The 21,169-nt window shown below is 43.0% G+C and overlaps 2 protein-coding genes across 2 annotated transcripts in view; one reads left to right on the top strand and one right to left on the bottom strand.

The window, feature by feature from the left end:
• LOC141182792 (uncharacterized) overlaps positions 1-19,465 on the top strand; it is a 100,524-nt gene extending 81,059 nt beyond the window's left edge. Inside the window, exon 9 of the mRNA XM_073660903.1 lies at positions 17,776-19,465. Coding sequence (XP_073517004.1) covers positions 17,776-18,762 — 987 coding nt within the window. The 3' untranslated portion in view covers positions 18,763-19,465. The remainder of the gene's footprint in view (positions 1-17,775) is intronic.
• LOC141182798 (gastrula zinc finger protein XlCGF66.1-like) overlaps positions 1-21,169 on the bottom strand; it is a 362,704-nt gene that overhangs the window by 130,033 nt on the left and 211,502 nt on the right. The window lies entirely within an intron of this gene.

Raw genomic sequence — 21,169 nt, 5'->3', positions numbered from 1 at the left:
CAAAAATGTCTGAAATCGAGAGCGAACGCCCTTTCGCTTTTGGTGAGCCCCCAATATGCATAAACCGTGGAAACCCCACAAGTTACCCCATTTTGGAAACTACACCCCTTAAAGGGAACCTGTCACGTCCTAGTTGCTATGCACACTGCCCCCATTGCTTTGTTAGTGATGCAATGTGCTTCACTAACAAGCTTTTTTCATTAAAATCGATGGCAGTATAATTATTTTATAACTTTATATATACTTTGTCCTGCCTGCTCATTCAGTCATAGGGGTGTGATTCTCACATTCAGTTATGGGCGGCACCACATTCAGTCACTGCTGACGCCGCCCATGTACAGTACAGACCAAAAGTTTGGACACACCTCCTCATTTAAAGATTTTTCTGTATTTTCATGACTTTGAAAATTGTACATTCACACTGAAGGTTCTTCAAAGTAGCCACCTTTTGCTTTGATGACTGCTTTGCACACTCTTGGCATTCTCTTGATGAGCTTCAAGAGGTAGTCACCAGAAATGGTCTTCCAACAATCTTGAAGGAGTTCCCAGAGATGCTTAGCACTTGTTGGCCCTTTTGCCTTCACTCTGCGGTCCAGCTCACCCCAAACCATCTCGATTGGGTTCAGGTCTGGTGACTGTGGAGGCCAGGTCATCTGGCGTAGCACCCCATTACTCTCATGCTTGGTCAAATAGCCCTTACACAGCCTGGAGGTGTGTGTTGGGGTCATTGTCCTGTTGAAAAACAAATGATGGTCCAACTAAACGCAAACCGGATGGAATAGCATGCTGCTGCAAGATGCTGTGGTAGCCATGCTGGTTCCTTATGCCTTCAATTTTGAATAAATCCCCAACAGTGTCACCAACAAAGCACCCCCACACCATCACACCTCCTCCTCCATGCTTCACGGTGGGAACTAGGCATGTAAAGTCCATCCGTTCACCTTTTCTGCGTCGCACAAAGACACGGTGGTTGGAACCAAAGATCTCAAATTTGGACTCATCAGACCAAAGCACAGATTTACACTGGTCTGATGTCCATTCCTTGTGTTCTTTAGCCCAAACAAGTCTCTTCTGCTTGTTGCCTGTCCTTAGCAGTGGTTTCCTAGCAGCTATTTTACCATGAAGGCCTGCTGCACAAAGTCTCCTCTTAACAGCTGTTGTAGAGATGTGTCTGCTGCTAGAACTCTGTGTGGCATTGACCTGGTCTCTAATCTGAGCTGTTGTTAACCTGCGATTTCTGAGGCTGTTGACTCGGATAAACTTATCCTCAGAAGCAGAGGTGACCCTTGGTCTTCCTTTCCTGCGGAGGTCCTCATGTGAGCCAGTTTCTTTGTAGCGCTTGATGGTTTTTGCAACTACACTTGGGGACACTTTCAAAGTTTGCCCAATTTTTCGGACTGACTGACCTTAATTTCTTAAAGTAATGATGGCCACTCGTTTTTCTTTACTTAGCTGCTTTTTTCTTGCCATAATACAAATTCTAACAGTCTATTCAGTAGGACTATCAGCTGAATATCCACCAGACTTCTGCACAACACAACTGATGGTCCCAACCCCATTGATAAGGCAAGAAATCCCACTTATTAAACCTGACAGGGCACACCTGTGAAGTGAAAACCATTTCCGGTGACTACGTCTTGAAGCTCATCAAGAGAATGCCAAGAGTGTGCAAAGCAGTCATCAAAGCAAAAGGTGGCTACTTTGAAGAACCTAGAATATAAGACATATTTTCAGTTGTTTCACACTTTTTTGTTAAGTATATAATTCCACATGTGTTAATTCATAGTTTTGATGCCTTCAGTGTGAATGTACAATTTTCAAAGTCATGAAAATACAGAAAAATCTTTAAATGAGAAGGTGTGTCCAAACTTTTGGTCTGTACTGTATTTGAATACTGCTACAGGCAAGGTTGCGTCTAGATCGGAGTTGTTCTTTGAGGCCCTCACTTTAGCCACACCGATGTAGACACTTCACTGCTGAGGAGACTAGATCAGAGTTGCTGGAGTGAGGGTCTCGGTAATCCCCTCCAATGTAGACAGTTCAGCACTGACACCACTAGATCGGCGTTGATTCCAGGATCCTCGTACTCACTGTCTACACTGTGTTCCAAATTATTATGCATATAATATTTTCTCAGATTTTCCCAAATTACATGTATGAATTGCAGTCATTGTAATTTTCCAGTCAAATAACTATTAGAGTACAATTGAAAGGTTTTTGTACAAACTGCCTATGATAACAGTATATTTTTAAAAAAATAAAACACTCAAATGGCACTCAAAATGCATGTTCCAAATTATTATGCACAGCAGAGTTTTCAACCTTTTCATTTTAATAAAGAACAAAAAAAAAGGTCATTTTTGAAATTATAAGCATTAGCAGGTTACTACAAACTGAAATCAAACAGTTTTCAACTCAAAACTTTATTCTAGGTGATGTTACATTTTCACATAGGACCCCTTGTTGGAAAGGAGCTTCTGAACTCTCTCGTCCATTGAATTTGTCAGGTTTTGGATGGTTTCTGCTTCAATTGTTTTGCATGAGGACAGAATACCCTCCCAGAGCTGTTGCTTAGATGTGAGCTGCCTCCCGCCATCATAGACACTCCTTTTGATGATGCTCCAGAGGTTCTCAATGCGGTTGAGGTCAGGGGAGCATGGGTGCCACACCATAAGTTTGTCCCCTTTTATGCCCACAGCAGCCAGAGATGCAGATGTGTTATGTGCAGCATGAGACAGGTAGTCGCCTCTTCTGGCTTTTTAATGTTTTTCTTGTTTTTCTTATGCATTTTTATGCAATTGCTCATGTTTTTAATGGAGCAAACATCACAAGTCAAAAATATTTTTTTTACACTGTTATATATTTTATGGAATTGGGCAAAATTCTTTTTTTCCTGATTAATGAAACTTACATTCTTATTGTCGCTTTATGTAATATAAAAAAAATCCCCTGATTGTTCAGTTTTGCCACAATGTGACTCTTCCCATTAGTCCACAGTCCCATCCTCAGCACCGACATTGTGAAGCGTGTGCGGAGCTCCGCGGGAAGAGGCGTAAAAGAGCGCCCCCAACAGTCACCATAATGTACAACACAGAAGTTACAAATTGTTACAGGAATGTCTAAGGGCATTGGAGAACACTGCTGTTATAATTTATGCAACTTTTGTGATGTCAAGTATGATGATTCTGTCGGCTGCTCCGTTACTGTCACCACCCTCCCTGCAAATCTCCACCCAATCTTAGTTTGAAGTTGATTTTTTGAGGACCTCACGCCAGCAACTCCACTGTAGTCACCTTGGTACTGAACCATCTAGAGTGGAGGCTACGGCCAGGTCCTCAAAAAAATCACCTCCGCTCTACTCAACTCACTAGTGAGCCGCCTACAGTGGAGGCTAAAATGAGGTACTCAAATAATCATCTCCAACATAGATGGTTCCTTATAGAAGTGGCTAGAATGCAGTTACTGCAGTGCGGAGTGTAACATCCCTGGCGGCGTGCTGACATGGCTTACCACCTCCCACCATGCAACACCGCCATCTTACCTATCAGTCCAGGCTTTCATTAACCCCTTAACAACATCTGACGTACTAATACGCGTCTGTGCCCTGGGACTTAAGACCCAGACCCGTATTAGTACGTCATGGCGATCGCGCGCGCACACAGGCTGTGCGGGCGCGATCGCCGCCGGGTGTCAGCTGATTGTCACAGCTGACACCCGGTACTATGTGCAGGGAGCGGTCCTGCACCGCTCCCAGCACATTAACCCCCGCGATGCTGCGATCGAAGTCGATCGCAGCCGATCGCGGCATTGCGGGGGCAAGGGGAGGTGATCGCCGATACTCACCTCCTCTTCCGGCTTCCAGCGCAGTCTGCAAAGGCTTCCCGGGTGTTGCCATGACGACCCGATGTCGTCATGACAACATCCGGGTCACCAGACAGCAGGAAGATTGTTTGGACATGCGCAGTGCATCTCCAAACAATCTTCACACTGTGCACCGCTGACAGCCTGCATGGCATAGGGATGGTGCTGCATTCCTGTGCCATGCAGGCGATCAGAGAAAAAAAAGTGAAAGTCCCAGAGTGGGACAAAGTAATAAAGTGTATAAACTGTCTGAAAGTGGAAAAAAAAAAAATTGCAAAAATATAAAAAATAAATAAAAAAAATAATCCACCAAAAATAAAAATATAATGTACCCATCAATAAATCTTATTATAAAAAAAAAAAAACAATAAAAGTACACATATTTGGTATCGCCGCGTCCGGAACAACCTGACCTATAAAACTGTCCCACTAGTTAACCCCTTCAGTGAACACGGTAAAAAAAAACGAAGCAAAAAACAATGCTTTATCACCATACCGCCAGACAAAAAGTGGAATAACACGCGATCAAAAAGACGCATATAAATAAAAATGGTACCACTGAAAACGTCATCTCGTCCCGCAAAAAAACAAGCCGCCATACAGCTCCATCAGCTGAAAAATAAAAAAGTTATAGCTCTCAGAATAAAGCGATGCTAAAAAATATTTTTTTCTATAAAATAGCTTTTATTGTGTATAAGCGACAAAACATAGAAAAATGATACAAATGTGGTACCGCTGTAAATGTACTGACCCGAAGAATAAAGCTACCTCATCAATTTTACCACACGCGGAACAGAATAAAAAAAATAAAAAAAAAACAATTCCTGAATTGTTGGTTTTTGTTTATTCTGCCTCCCAAAAAACGGAATAGAAAGCGATCAAAATATGTCACGTGCCTGAAAATGGCACCAATAACAACGTCAAGTCATCCCGCAAAAAACGAGCCGTAACATGACTGTCTGTCAAAATCTGGAAAAATTATAGCTCTCAAAATATGGCGATGCAAAAACTAGATTTTACAAGGAATGCGTCTTTTAGTGTGTGACAGCTGTCAGTCATAAAAACCCCATATGATTCTGACATTGCTGTAATCACACCGACCTGAAGAATAAAGTCGTCTAATCACTTATACCGCACAAGGAACGGCGTCAAAAATAAACTCTTGAGTTAGGATTGGGCTAGGGTTAGGGCTGGGTTTGGGGCTAGGGTTGTGCTGGGGCTAGGGTTGTGCTGGGGCTAGGGTTGTGCTGGGGCTAGGGTTGTGCTATGGTTAGGGTTAGGGCTGGGGTTGGGATTTTTTTCAAAAGTAAGAAAAAAAGATGACGATATGGCGACTAGTGTTGAGCGCAAGTGCTCGCTACTTGAGTTTGCATCGGGTGCTCTGGTATGCATTGAGTATCGTGGGTATTTGAGTGACATGCTCGAGTCTCTGCCCCATATGCTTCGCGGCCAAAAAAACTTTACGGGGATTGCCTGCCATTCACGAGCGATCCCCGCATGTTTCTTTTTGGGTGTCTAATAACCGTGAAACATGCGGAGCAGGGACTCGAGCACACGCTGTACATGGTGCATACCTGAGTACCCGATGCAAACTCAAGTAGCGAGCACTTGCGCTCAAGAATAATGACAACTTATTCAATATGATGACCTAATGTAAACAAATTCTGTGCAGTACCTCTGGGTTCAAAATGTTCACTATACACCTTAATAAAATCCTTGAGGGGTATAGTTTCCAAAATGGGGACACTTGTGGGGGAGCTCCATTGTTTAGGCACATCACGGGCTCTCCAAACGCGACATGGTGTCCGCTAACAAATTGAATGGAAAATCGGCTCAAATTGTTAGCGGACGCCATGTTGCGTTTGGAGAGCCCCTGTGTGCCCAAACTGTGGAGCTCCCCCACAAGTGACCCCATTTTGGAAACTAGACCCTCCAAGGCACCTATCTAGATGCATAGTGAGCACTTGGAACCCCAGGTGCTTCACAAATTGATTCATAAAAATGAAAAAGTGTTTTTTTTTTCACTTTTTCATTTTTACGAATCAATTTGTGAAGCACCTGGGGGTTCCAAGTGCTCACTATGCATCTAGAAAGGTGCCTTGGGGGGTATAGTTTCCAAAATGGGGTCACTTGTGGGGGAGCTCCAAAGTTTGGGCACAGAGGGGCTCTCCAAACGCAACGTGGTGTCCGCTAACAATTTGAGCCGATTTTCCATTCAATTTGTTAGCGGATACCATGTTGCATTTGGAGAGTCCCTGTGTGTCCAAACATTGGAGCTCCCCCACAAGTGACCCCATTTTGGAAACTAGACCCCCCAAGGCACCTATCTAGATGCATAGTGAGCACTTGATGAACGGTTACATTTTTCTATTTCTTTGAAAGCAAGTGAAACATTTTCTGAAATATGGTCAATCTGCTTGCTATAGGAGACAGAGTGAAATCTTTTTCCTTGCGGCAAAGCTTTGCCTGCTCCATGTCGTCCAAATACTTGTCAAAGTCAAACTCATCTGATGAGGATGAAGATATGGCAGCAGTAGCACTGTCAGGACCCAAGTCCTCTTGCGCCTGACAGTCCTCCTGTAGGCCACTCATCCTAACTGCTACCTCAGTCAGAGCTTCATTTGGTATAGATAAGATATGGATAGACAGACATGGATAAATGGATGCATAGATAGATAGATAGATAAAGTCATAGAGGGATAGATAGATAGATAGATGGAGGGATGATAGATAGATAGTGGGATAGAGGGATGGATAGGTAAATAGAGGGATGGATAGATGTAGAGATAGATGGATAGGTACAAGGATGGATGGATAGATACAAGGATGGATGGATGGATAAATATATAGCCATATGGATGGATAGCTGGAGGGATAGATGAAAGGATGGATAGATATATAGATAGAGGGATGGATAGATAGAGGGATAAATGAAAGGATAGATGGAGGGATAGAGAAATGGATAGATAGAGGGATGGATAGATAGATGAATACATGGAGGGATAGATAGAGTGTGATGGACAGATGATAGCTACAGACAGCAAATAGTACATTGCACATATCGCACATATAGTTCACACATTGTACAGAGAGCACATAATAATCACCTACAATATTAGCATTAGTTACCTTCCTGTGACAGAGATGAGCAGTAGTACTTTCACTTTCTCACTTTATGCAGCTCGGGGCCCAGGAATCGGATCCTGTGCAGGGCAGGCACCCCTCCCCCTCCTCTCTCTGGTGAAGACGGCAGAAGACAGGACAGAGGAGGGGAGATTGCCCCCTGCAGTCTGGAGCCGGTGCAGGACGGGAGCACTGCAGCATACAAGTGAGTTTTGATAGGTGTGTGCCCCTGCTTTGGGGCTGCCCCCCTTCCCTGCCCCTCGCTGGCAACGGCCATGATTCACACACAGCGTTTTTGCGGATTCGTTTTTTGCAGTAAAATGCAGTGACTCTGGGCGTCCCAGCAAAGTCAATGGGTTTCAAGATATGACATTCAGACACATCGTTTTGTGAGGATCCGTTTTTGGGCTCAAAACCGGATCCTCACAAAGAATGAGCATGTCAGTTTGTGCGGCGTTTTTCTAATCTGCTTTTGCTATTGAAAACATTATCTATGAGCTCAAAAACTTTCAGGTGATGCGTTTTTTCATACAGCTGATCTGCTTTTGCAGCTGAAAAATGTATCCTCAAAAAATGCAGCAAAAAACGCTGTGTGAATGTAGCCTTAGATAAGGAATAGAACAGCCATTTTATAGGACATTTCATAACTTTCCCAAATTCCTATGAAAAAATATTCAGCACATTCTGCATTGAACTACTGTTCCCAATTTATTATATATTTTAGGAGTCGGAGTTGGTCCATTTTATACCGACTCCGACTCCACCAAAATGAGCACCGACTCACACTCCACAGCCCTGGTTTCAGCGGTAGGCGAGAGTCTGATATGTTGGTGTAGAGAGTTCCAGAATAGAGGGGATGCAAAGGAGAAGTCTTGTATGCGATTGTGGGAAGAAGAGATAAGAGGGGAGTAGAGAAGGAGATCTTGTGAGAATCAGAGGTGGCGTACAGGTAAGTACCGGCAGACTAGGTCACAGATGTATGGAGGAGACAGGCTGTGGGTGGCTTTGTATGCCAAGGTTAGGGTCTTAAATTGAGTCTGGGCAATGGGGAGCCAGTGAAGGGATTGACAGAGTGGAGAGGCCGGGGAATAACGGGGGGACAGGTGGATTAGTCGGGCAGCAGAGTTTAGGATAGATTGGAGGGGTGCGAGAGTGTTAGGGGTGCAAGAGCAGAAGGTTGCAGTTGTCGAGGCTGGAGATGATGAGGGCTTGCACTAGTGTTTTTTCAGAGTCTTTGCTGAGGAATGTGCGGATCCGGGAGATATTTCTGAGTTGGAGTCGGCTGGAAGTGGAGAGGGCTTGGATATGTGGTTTGAAGGAGAGATCAGTGTCCAGGGTTACACCGAGGCAGCAAGCTTGTGTTACTGGGGAGAGCGGGCAATCCTTAACTTTGATGGATAGGTCAGTTGAGGGGTTTGTTCTGCCAATAACGTAGGAAACCCCTATATTTCCAGTGATAGATGACGGACCTGAGGGGGGGGCGGGTTTTGTGTGGGATAAATTAGGGTTTTATTGGTAACAATTTGGGGTACATAATATTTTTAGATTGCTTCCAGAATAAAGCTGGGATCACATTCTTTTGTTTTACGCTGAGCACTTACCTTGGGGTTTCTGTGTAAATCCCACAAAAATGCAATTCAGACGACACCCCCGACGGAACCACCCACCATAATGAGGCAAATGGAGACACTTTGGAGTCCGTTTGGCATCTACTCCGGTGGCATCCATCTTTTTAGGTGTGCACAGATCTATAGTCGTCCACACTTGTGCTCTAAAAAGACCCCTAAAATGGTGGGACGCCGCCGGAACACAGACCAGTCTAAAGTGACTCCATCTGCCTCATAAGTGAGTGGTTCCGTCAGTGTTTTTATCTGAATCGCGGTTTGGGGGAATTTACAAGGAAACCCCGACTTAAGTGCTCAGCGGAGTGTGCAGGATAGATGTGAGCAGAGCCTTATTCCAATTTTTGGGAGGTAGAATGAACAGTACAAGAATAGTTCTTATTTTTATTTTTGCACGGTTCACTGTGTGGTATATGTGATAAGGTGGATTTATTGTTCGGGTCGGTGCGATTACAGCGATACCAAATTTATATTGTGCTTTTTTAGGTTTTGCTGCTATCACACGGTAAAAATGTAGTTTTTTTATCTGAATATAATAAGCACTGTAACTTTTTTATTTTTTGGCAAACAGCGCTGTATGAGGGCTTATTGTTTGCGGGACGAGTTGCAGATTTTTTTCGTATTATTTTGAGGCACAAAGTAATTTTTGCAAATTGTATTTGCTTGAGTTCATGTCTTTTTTTCTTTTTTTAACAGTGGGACTTTGCGTTGACTTCTTGCTAAGAGATTAGCTTCACACAGGCGTCTTCTAACTGTCGCAGTACTCACAGGAAACTTGAGACTGTCTTTGATCATCCTGGAGCTGGAGCTGATCATTGGCTGAGCCTTTGCCATTCTGGCTATTGTTTGATCCATTCGAATGGTAGTCTTCCGTTTTCTTCCACCTCTCTCTGGTTTTACTTTCCATTTTAAAGCATTAGAGATCATTATAGCTGAACAGCCTATCATTGTCTGCACTTCTTTATAAGTTTTACCCTCTCCAATCAACTTTTTAATCAGAGTACGCAAGACACAGGTACAGGCTTTCCTGACTTTGTCTGTTCCATGTGAACAGAGCACTGTCTTGCCTGGCTGCGCTCTGCCGCATTCCCGCCTACCCTGCTCTGCTCCGCTTCCCGTCCGCACCTGTGGCTCTACTCTGCTCCGCTTCCCATCCGCACCTGTGGCTCTGCTCTGCTCCCCATACCTGCATGTCTGTATACCAGCTGAACCTGCCCGTTCCTGCAAACCCCGGTGTGGGTCAACAGCTCTGTGACCGAGGTCTGCCCTGGTGTGGCACCTGGGTCACCTCCCTCGTCCCTCCTCGGATCGGGGAGTTGTTTGAGCCGCCGTGCGTCCGGGGTCGGATTGGACGAGACCCTTAGTTACGAACTTCCAGGCACTCCTCGGTTCGTGGCCCAGTGGGACCACAAACCACGCTCACGTCAATCAGTCTGGGCATGAGCGAAACACAGACACTGCTATTTTTTTTTAGAACAGCCCAATGTTCTTTTTTTGTTATTTTCTGTAAAGTAGTTAAAACTTATATACATTTCTCTTCATGTTTTGAATTAGAAAACAGTGTGCAATGTTCCCAATGCATGGAAGTAAAAGCTAGTAGAAAGATTTTGTGCTTAACTCATGTTTTTGAAAACACTGCTATTATTTTGAACACTACTGTATAAGTATCAGAGAAAATAGGCAGCCCCATACTATCGAGTACTTGGGTGAGGAGGGGCATTCAGTCGAACTCTGTCAAACATTCTTAGATGCCATGTTTGCTTTTGACAGTAGCAAGCAGTTAAACTTCAATGGTTTTTGTTGCAGCCGCACCTGTGCCATCCCTGCGGTGTACATCTATGTTCTGGTGCCCAAAAGAGTTTTGTTTTTTTTAAACAAATGTTTAATGTGTTAAAAAATAATAAAACTTGTATTGTGCTTTTTGCATGTTTTTTCTTATTACAATAATTGTTGGTGCCAGTTTGTTTTTTTTCTGGTGTATTTCTTGTAATATAGGAAAGCCTAAGGCCAGATATAAACCCCATAAAACACTGTACAAGGAGACTTTGGTATCAAATTAATTTTGTTCGCGGTGTTTGTGCAAACAAAAAAGCCTCAAACTTCTGTGTGTGAATCAGACGTGAGATTTAACGTGATAGAAGATTACGGTCCGGAGAAGACAGGAAACATTCATATAGACGGCCGGTGGTGATGTAGTCAGTGACAGACTCTGGCCAAATATGTTTCTAGAGCCGTAGTAGAAGATGAAGATGTCGTCCTCATCATGAAGTAGTTATTTCTCATGTCACGTGTAATTAATATCTCCTGCAGTATTGCTAATGCCGATTCCAGTGTCGGTAAAAGAGACAAGAATTAGCTTTATGTAAGATGAGTCTTTGAGAAACGTGTTCAGCTGCCGACTCCAAGGAAGAAACTGCTTGTTGTCTGTGGCCTAAAATATATAGTTTTTATTAGTAGATGTTAAGAAGAAAACTAAATACTATAAAATAATAAATCTCATATGTTTCCCTCATTATCTTCAGTAATTGTATTATTACACAGGATATTTATGATGTTACATAGGCTCATCTTCTTCTCATTCATATCCCTACAATATCGGATCCTCTCAGTGAAGATCTTCTATGTAAGAGAATTTTCTGATTTACCCATAAAAGATGGATGTGGACAGAGACAAAATGGCAGGAAAAATATTACACCTCACCCTAGAGATCCTCTTCCGGCTTACTGGAGAGGTGAGATATTCGAATTATGTCACATTACATCATTCTTATCTATGGGGATAACGTATGGACAGAACTAGAGAGATGAGGACTCTGGAAATGTCTGTAGTGAGATTAATTAATGTGTCTCTCCATAACCAGGATTACACAGTAGTGAAGAAGACCTCTAGTGAGCGCTGTTGGGACCCTGTGTCTGAGGGATGGGGAAGACCTCTGAGCCCAATCACAGGGCCTCCACCTCACCCCCTGATACATGAGGACATCAATGACCAGAAGATCCTAGAACTCACCTACAAGATGATTGAGCTGCTGACTGGAGAGGTGACACTGCTGGGAATGCTAGGACATTATTAAGTAACGCTGTGAAGGAATCAGTGGGATGATGGTATCATTGTTTATGTCAGGTTCCTATAAGGTGTCAGGATGTCGCTGTCTATTTCTCCATGGAGGAGTGGGAGTATTTAGAAGGACACAAAGATGTGTACAAGGACGTCATGATGGAGGTTCTCCAGCCCCTCACATCACCAGGTAATACAAATAATTTTAGGCCATGTATATTTAGTGTATGTAAAACATGAATTCAATCCCTGTATGTGTTTCCTACAGGTCTATCCATTAAGTCGACAACACCAGAAAGATGTTCCCATCCTCTTCTTCCACAGGACTATAAACAAGAAGATCCCAATGTTCCTCAGGATCATCAGGTAGATGGAGAAAACGTGTCATGAGATCTCTCCTATGATATTTAGACAACTGTGTTCAGTTTTGTTTTATCTTCCAGTATTATATGTTTTATACTTGTGTAATGAGAACGGTGGAGACGGCAGGATTAGAGCTAATCATAGATGTGACTTCTCCTTATTTCTGTGACCATATTTCTTTCAGGGTGAAGATCTGACCCATATTAATACTACAGAGACATATGTGAGGGGTGATGAGCGGTGTAAAGAGGAGATTCCCACATATGACTACCCAGGTGAGTAGTAACCACTAAATGCAGAGAAGTCACAGATTCGTCTGAGTCACCTGCTGTGGCTGCTTTATTGGTGGTGTAGTCCGGCCATATCACAATCGTGTGATCACCATTTTGCCGCTAGACCACAACATTCTCCTCCACCCAAAACTGTTCAAATGACTTTGGGCATTGAAGGTCCTTTTCTGTAGAACTTAGAACCTTACAAACTACAAAACCAAATGACAGCGTACAAACAATGTGCTGACACACTGAAGAAAAATATTATGATGGGGCTGTAAGAGAAAGCGGAGGGTAATGATGCTGTTGGCTTCCTAGAATCATGATATCTTATTGGATGAATCTACCTTCTCTCCCCTCTGTGCTGATAAATGTGCTCATATGGTCCCTTCAAGACCAGGTACAGTCTTTCTGACCAAACTTGGCTGTAATATACATTTATTCACGCCTGCAGGAGATGTGTTGGCATGGCTTGAGTCCTGGTTTCATGGATTCACTCCACGTCATAGATTGCATTATATTTTCAATCCTAAGGAATTCAGATTACTGTACAATCTCTCCTGAAATGGGGGCACTAATACTTTCTCTACTCTCCTGATCAGAACTCATAGTAACTCCAATGGTCCACCATAAATGAGTGCAACTCCGGTTTAATGTTGTAGTTCTCTGCCAATACATACAGTGGGTACGGAAAGTATTCAGACCCCTTTATATTTTTCACTATTTGTTTCATTGCAGCCATTTGGTAAATTCTAAAAATCATTTTTTTCTCATTAAAGTACACTCTGTACCTCATCTTGACTGAAAAAAAAGAACTGTAGAAATTTTTGCAAATTTATTAAAAAAGAAAAGCTGAAATATCACATGGTCATAAGTATTCAGACCCTTTGCTCAGACACTCATATTTAAGTCACATGCTGTCCATTTCCTTGTGATCCTCCTTGAGATGGTTCTACTCCTTCAATGGAGTCCAAATGTGTTTAATTAAACTGATAGGACTTGATTTGGAAAGGCACATACCAGTCTATATAATACCTCACAGCTCACAGTGCATGTCAGACCAAATGAGAATCATGAGCTCAATGGAACTGCCTAAGGAGCTCAAAGACAGAATTGTGGCAAGGCACAGATCTGACCAAGGTTACAAAACAATTTCTGCATTACTCAAGTTTCCTAAGAGCACAGTGGCCTCCATAATCCTTAAATGGAAGAAGTTTGGGACCACCAGAAGTCTTCCTAGACCTGGCCGTCCAACCAAACTGAGCAATCGTGGGAGAAGAGCCTTGGTGAGAGAGGTAAAGAAGAACCCCAAGATCACTGTGGCTGAGCTCCAGAGATGCAGTAGGGAGATGGGAGAAAGTTCCACAAAGTCAACTATCACTGCAGCCCTCTACCAGTCGGGCCTTTATGGCAGAGTGGCCCGACGAAAGCCTCTCCTCGGGGCAAGACATATGAAAGCCCGCATAGCGTTTGCTCAAAAACACATGAAGGACTCCTAGACTATGAGAAATAAGATTCTCTGGTCTGATGAGACGAAAATAGAACTTTTTGGTGATAATTCTAAGCAGTATGTGTGGAGAAAACCAGGCACTGCTCATCACCTGCCCAATACAATCCATACAGTGAAAGATGGTGGTGGCAGCATCATGCTATGGGGGTGTTTTTCAGCTGCAGGGACAGAACAACTGGTTGCAATTGAAGGAAACATGAATGCGGCCAAGTACAGAGATGTCCTGGATGAAAACCTCTTCCAGAGTGCTCTGGACCTCAGACTTGGCCGAAGGTTCACCTTCCAACAAGACAGTGACCCTAAGCACACAGCTAAAATAGCAAAGGAGTGGCTTCAGAACAACTCTGTGACTATTCTTGACTGGCCCAGACAAAGCCCTGACCTAAACCCAATTGAGCATCTCTGGAGAGACCTGAAAATGGCTGTCCACCAACGTTCACCATCCAACCTGACGGAACTGGAGAGGATCTGCAAGGAAGAATGGCAGAGGATCCCCAAATCCAGGTGTGAAAAACTTGTTGCGTCATTCCCAAGACTCATGGCTGTACTAGCACAAAAGGGGGCTTCTACTCAATACTGAGCAAAGGGTCTGAATACTTATGACCATATGATATTTCAATTTTTCTTTTTTAATAAATTTGCAAACATTTCTACATTTCTGTTTTTTTTTCAGTCAAGATGGGGAGCAGAGTGTACTTTAGTGAGAAAAAAATGAACTTTTTAGAATATACCAAATGGTTGCAATGAAACAAAGAGTGAAAAATTTAAAGGGGTCTGAATACTTTCCGTACCCAGTGTACATTCTTGTTGGAGATGTAACATGTTTTTTTATTCTATATCTATTTGTTTACAGTTTTTCATTTTGTATGACTTGTGGTGGGATTGGCCGGCCTCACTAGTCTGCAAGTCCCTGGTAGTCTTTAAAAAAAGGTCTTCATTGCCTCTTCCAAATGCCCGAGATCTAAATTTAAGATACCTCAGATCTGTACTATTATAAAAAGTTCTATTTAGATGTCTAATATTTTTTCTTGAAACTCTTCTTATAGAAAATATTGGCCTTTACAATATTTTAGATTACCAAGAGCCACCAAGCCCCATACTCCAATTACCCCAGAGAGGTTTCACCACTAGTTACTCATTTATTACTGATGAAGACTGTTGAGTTTGATAATTTCAGTAAATGTGTTATTGTCTATAGTCCTAGTTTTGACCATCACCCTTTAACCTCTCTACATAGATCTTGACTTACACAGAGACCCCTATGCTTGGGCCACAATGTTACCGGCTGTTCTGTGGTGTGAGATGGCAAGAAGAATAGTCAGGTAGCCAGATCAGAATAAGGAGGGCAGAGAAAATACACCAGGAAACAAATACACAAGCCGTGAACTGAGCACAGAGGACTGAACCAGAGGAGGACAAGGCTGTATCTGGCAGCTTCCAGCAATTTGCTTCAAGCTTTAGTAGGGCGTGGTTCATTCCAGTTGGCTGATGTAGGGAGTAGATTACTCCAGCTGGACAGTACACACACCTATATTGCCAGACTGGATGGTACAAATGGCCCAAGGCACTCCAATCTTACTGGCTAGGCTCTGTCCAGAGCGCCGCCCAAAGCTTCTGGTTCTGACGTCTCCTCTATTACCAGCGCCGCCTGCAGAATGAATAAAGCCACACATGGTGAAAGAAGCAGACATTACAGGAGCAGATCCCAGAGGAGATGGGACACACAATTTGCAGAAGCCCTAATATGACAAAATGGCAGAAAACCAGAGCCGTATAATTCCCCATAAAGTGACTCCATTTTGGAAATTATAGCCCTCAATGAAGAGAAGTGACTATTTTGACTTCACAGGCACTTTCCTGAAATTAGCACGCACTGGATGTTGGAGAGTGAAAATTGCAAATATGCCATTTTATTACCCAACACATAGTGCCCAGATTGTGCTCCAGGAGACATACACCGTAAATTAAGTGGGTTCTTCTCACTATAGTAATGCCACATACATGGATGCTAAATGTGGTTTGGGCACACTGCAAGGCTCAGAAGTGAGGGGGAGATATGACTTTGGGACAGTGGATATTGCTGGACTGGTTTCTGTAAGCCATGTTGCTTTTCAAGAGCCTTTGGGCCACTAATAATCATAGGTAGCAATATTATAATTTATATTCAAATATGTATCTCATACCCAGTCATCAGGAGAGTATAGCAAGGGCATTTCCGACTATAAAATATAACTTTTAATATATACATTTTAAATATTTAGTATAAGACAATTATGACAGAGACAAAGTACACATACTCCTAAGGTCGGAGTAACAACTAAATAAGAGAGTAAAGCACGTCACCTGAGTGGCGTACCGGACCCTGGTCAGAAAGGGTCATTTTAAAAAAGCCTAAATGACACAGGGTCTCTGTGAAGCGTCCAACAAGTAAGTGGACAAAATTAGATGTTTCTCAAAAAATCAAATAGTATCAATGTGATGATCCTGCTATTAACACGGGATAAACGTCTTAGGATGATTGAAAAAACGTTTATCATATGCATTCAAAATAGATACGGTAAGATTATGGCAATGACATCATCAATAGAAAACGTTTATCATCCATACAGAATAACATTTAGAAAATTGAATAAGAGTAATGGAACGTCCTCACCCAATATGTGGAGTAGTTCACGTCACAGTGGGTAAAAAGGACGAGATGTTTCCTGAAGGGGAAGCAGGTAGACAGGCAATAGTCCAGGGGAGGCGTATTTTTCTGCCCCTATTAACACCCTATATGGACTGCACTATCCCTGTACCCCTTTACTCCTGCCCTAACAAGGACAGTCCACATCTAGACTGCTCTAGTAGCCCTGTGCTTGCCCTATAGTCCGGACGCGTTTCTTCCTTTCGGAGTCATCAGGGGACCCCACTGTGTAGCACCATGAAGGCTAAGCTGTCTCAACATGATAAAGCATAACTGTCTTCACTAATCTCAGGTGAAAATTTTTATTTGATTTTGTCCACTTACTTGTTGGACGCTTCACAGAGACCATGTGTCATTTAGGCTTTATTAAATTGCCCTTTCTGACCAGGGTCCGGTACGCCACTCAGGTGATGTGCTTTACTCTCTTATTTAGTTGTTACTCCGACCTGGGGAGTATGTGTACTTTGTCTCTGTCATAATTGTCTTATACTAAATATTTTAAATTTATCTATTAAAAGTTATATTTTATAGTCTGAAATGCCCTTGCTATACTCCACTAATAATGAGGAAACTGTTTTTCCATTGATAGATGATGGACCTGAGTGGGGACTTGTTTTTTGTGAGATGCTTATAAGTTTTTATTGGTATTATTTTGGCCTACATAATATTGTTTGGTGGCTTTTTGTTCCATGTTTGGGAGGCAGAATGAACAAACAAATTTAACACCATGTTCCACTGGTTCATGCTATGAGGTTTTCTATTAGACATTGAACGGTCATCAACTTGGTGAATAATTCAATATTTTCACATAACTTGCCATTTCTACAGCTGGTTCAAGTACAAATGTTAGAAAATATAAAATTCAGGAATACTTTATTTAAAAATAATAATTGGTTTTATTCTTGGCAGATGACTGTACTCGGAGATCAGAGGAACAGCTGACGTCTTCAATTTTTAAATTAGATGAGCTTGAGATACCACAGAATACAATTGAAGTGAATGCCATTACTCCAGATACACCATCATCCCTTCACAGCAAAGATCAATCATCTGATACTTTGAAACAGGTCCTGTCTTCTGATTCATTACCGAACACTAAGGAAAATCCAAGTCACGAAATAAGCATTAAAAATCGAGCTGCTCCTAAAGCAAAGAAACCATTTTCACAAACCGAATATGGAAATAGTTTTCTCCTCGAAAACTCTGTTCTTAAACATCCAAAAATTCACACAGTGAAGAAAAGATTTTCTTGCTCCATGTGTGGAAAATGTTTTAACCAGAAATCAGGTCTTGCTAGACACCAGAGAAGTCACACAGGGGAGAAGCCATTTTCATGTTCAGAATGTGGGAAATATTTTACATGGAAATCAAATTTGGTTCAGCATCAGAGAAGTCACACAATGGAGAAACCTTTTTCCTGTTCAGAATGTGGGAAATGTTTTAACCAGAAATGGGATCTTGTTATACACCAAAGAACTCACACAGGGGAGAAGCCTTTTTCATGTTCAGAATGTGGGAAATGTTTTAACCAGAAATCAACTTTGGTTGACCACCAGAGAACTCACACAGGGGAAAAGCCTTTTTCATGTTCAGAATGTGGGAAATGTTTTAACCGTAAATCAGCTTTGGTTAAGCACCAGAGAACTCACACAGAGGAGACGCCTTTTTGCTGTTCAGAATGTAGGAAATGTTTTAACCAGAAATCAGCTTTGGTTATGCACCAGAGAACTCACACAGGGGAAAAGCCTTTTTTCTGTTCAGAATGTGGGAAATATTTTAAACAGAAACGGACTCTTGCTATACACCAGAGATCTCACACAGGGAAAAAGCCTTTTTCATGTTCAGAATGTGGGAAATGTTTTAACCAGAAATCAGCTTTGGGTGACCACCAGAGAACCCACACAGGGGAGAAGCCTTTTTCCTGTTCACAGTGTGAAAAATGTTTTAACTGTAAAGGGCATCTTGATCGCCACAAGAGAACCCACACAGGAGAGAAACCTTTTTCCTGTTCGAACTGTGGAAAATGTTTTACCCGGAAAGCACATCTTGATATCCACCGAAGAACCCACAAAGGAGAGAAGCCTTTTTCCTGTTCAGAATGTGGAAAATGTTTTAACTTTAAAACGCTTCTTGATAGACACCAGAGAACCCACACAGGGGAGAAGCCTTTTTTCTGTTCAGAATGTGGAAAATGTTTTGTAGATAAATCAACTCTTGTTACACATCAGAGAACTCACACAGGGGAGAAGTCATTTTCATGGTCTTAATGTGGGATATGTTTTACATGGAATACAACTCTTAATAAACTTTAGAGAAGTCACACAGGGAAGAAGCCTTTTTCATGTTCAGAATGTTGGAAATGTTTTAACTGAAAATTGTATTGTCCACTTATAGGGCAATCCCTTGTCATTCCTCATGTTTGGCCTTGTTAAATTAAAAACATTCATACTCCCCTTCCGTGCCGGCACCGTTCCAGTGGTATCTGCACTCGTGTTTCCAGGACTCATGTGAAGTTGTTACATGACATGCGTGTTCCTTCACAATCAGCTTCAATCGGCTTCACTGTCCCCGCCTTCAGATGTATTAAACATCAACAGAAAGCCAGAGCTGCTGCTTTCTGACTTCCTTTAATTGTTCGATGTGTCCGAAAGTGGGGACAGTGACGTCAATGCTGACTGGCCGCAGGGCTCACATGACGTAACAACGTCACATGAGCCTCAAAAACGCAAGTGCTCACATCACTGGAACAGCACAAGCATGGGAAGTTTGTATAATTGTCTTTCTTTTAACAGGACCAAGCATGAGGAATGAGAAGAGATTGTTCAAGTACTGGAAAACCCCTTTAGAAATCAAAAATTCCACACAGAGAGAAGCCATTATCATACTAAGTGTGAAAAAGAATTACTGGAAAATCGTATTTTGTTGACCATCAAAAATAACTCAGTCGGCGGAGAAACTATATATGTTGTTGACAAATTGTACAAAAACATATAACAGACAATCATAATTAAATGAGAAAGGGAAATTACTTTAAAAATGTTTGGTTTTTTTGGACTATAAAACACACTTTTAAGCAAGAAAAAAATCTTGCTAATAAGTGAGTGCATCTTATAGACAGTGTCCTTCCTGATCACTGAGAGAACTGCTTACTCTCCTCCAGCCCCACATTTATATGATTGGTGCAGGAAAGGAAGGTACTAGTACCTGCACAGAGGCTGCACATCCTGAGTGAGCAGCTAAAGAACCATCTACCCGACTAGCTCAAGGACCTTTCAGATCATATAATCAATCACATGACCTGGATGGAACTGAAAAATGGGAAAATGTATATAAAGTGTATGTGTATGCAACTGTGCATATGTAGCAGAGCTGTGTGTATATAAACGTGCATATATAGCAAAGCTGGGTATGCATGCACTATCCATGCTGCAGTGTTGTGTGTATGTCCATGCAGCAGTGTTATGTGCTCACCTGGCTGTCTTTAACAACACCGCACGGGCCGGAGCTCATCCTATTGATTGCCGTTCACGTTTCCTGTGGACATAACAATACTCAGACAATGCAGGGTGAGGGTACCACACTCTGGTAAGACTTTATTGTTCACCGACAGTTAACAGCATATATAACATACCCACTGGCTTGCTGGGAATTAGAACCTCTGCGACTTTGGGACATTCAGGGCCAACTACCCCAAACAGCAGTACCTAGATTTTGACAGGCACCCGCAGAAAGGAGATAGCAGCTAGTGACGCGCCCCCTGGGCCATATTCTTTAGGGGGAATATCCGGAGCCGGATCAGATGGGAGTTGTAGTCTTCCGAGTGGCTGTGACCCGGTCCGTGCCCAGGGTGTCAAACTCAGTTGTATGTGGCAGTCCTACAGATGTTATTAAGTTCTTTATTGTCGACTACGCCACCCGTTGTATTGCGGTCACTATGGCCGCCGCTGCAGCAGGGTCCGCTGAGGCTGATGGTGTAGGTGCAGCTTTTGGTGGTATAACCCCCAACGGGTGGGGTATAGCCTCAGGGGGTCAGGTGCAGAGGATGGGGGTTGTGGTGGTGCAGCGTAGATGTAAAATGAAGACAGAGTCGGGTTGTGCAGTTTAGGGTATTTACTCACTGCTGATGTTCCGGTCACTCCAGCTTCAAGTGACCTCCCGAGCCGTGCTGCATCCACCAGGTCCTGGATCCAGCCAACCCCCAAGCGAGTCCGGAGCGTGACCCTGAGCTCTCCTTCTGTCCTTTCTCTGGCCGTCCCCACTATTGATCCACCCAGGTCCAGCTCCCTCGGGCCTTCTGTTGGGAGACCCTTGGCCTTGGGTTCCCTGACCCTCCACGTGGTATGCCTTCGGGGTGGATGTGGTGGGTGGCCGTGGCAGACGCTGCCCACGGCCTCCGGTCTCTGGCTAGGGTGTGTTTTTGCCCCCACCAGTTTGGGATCCGGTACCCTATTGCCGACTCTTCACCCGGGGATTGAATTTGGGTTCTCAGAGTCCTTTCTTTTTCCCTCTCTGGGTCTTTCCTTCTCTGCTCCACTCTCTCTCTGCAGGCTCATCTGGACCTCTGCTTCTTACTGACTCTGACAGACTGACCCTGTTCTCTGATGGTGCCCACCTTATATACACCCTCTATGTGTGAGCTCAGGTGACCAGCACCCAATGAGCTCCTATCTTTAC

This window comes from Phyllobates terribilis, unplaced genomic scaffold (genome assembly GCF_046119375.1).
Source record: "Phyllobates terribilis strain yellow unplaced genomic scaffold, ASM4611937v1 Scaffold_36__1_contigs__length_13169755, whole genome shotgun sequence".
Lineage (NCBI taxonomy): Eukaryota > Metazoa > Chordata > Amphibia > Anura > Dendrobatidae > Phyllobates > Phyllobates terribilis.
This window is presented reverse-complemented; position numbering and strand designations above follow the sequence as displayed.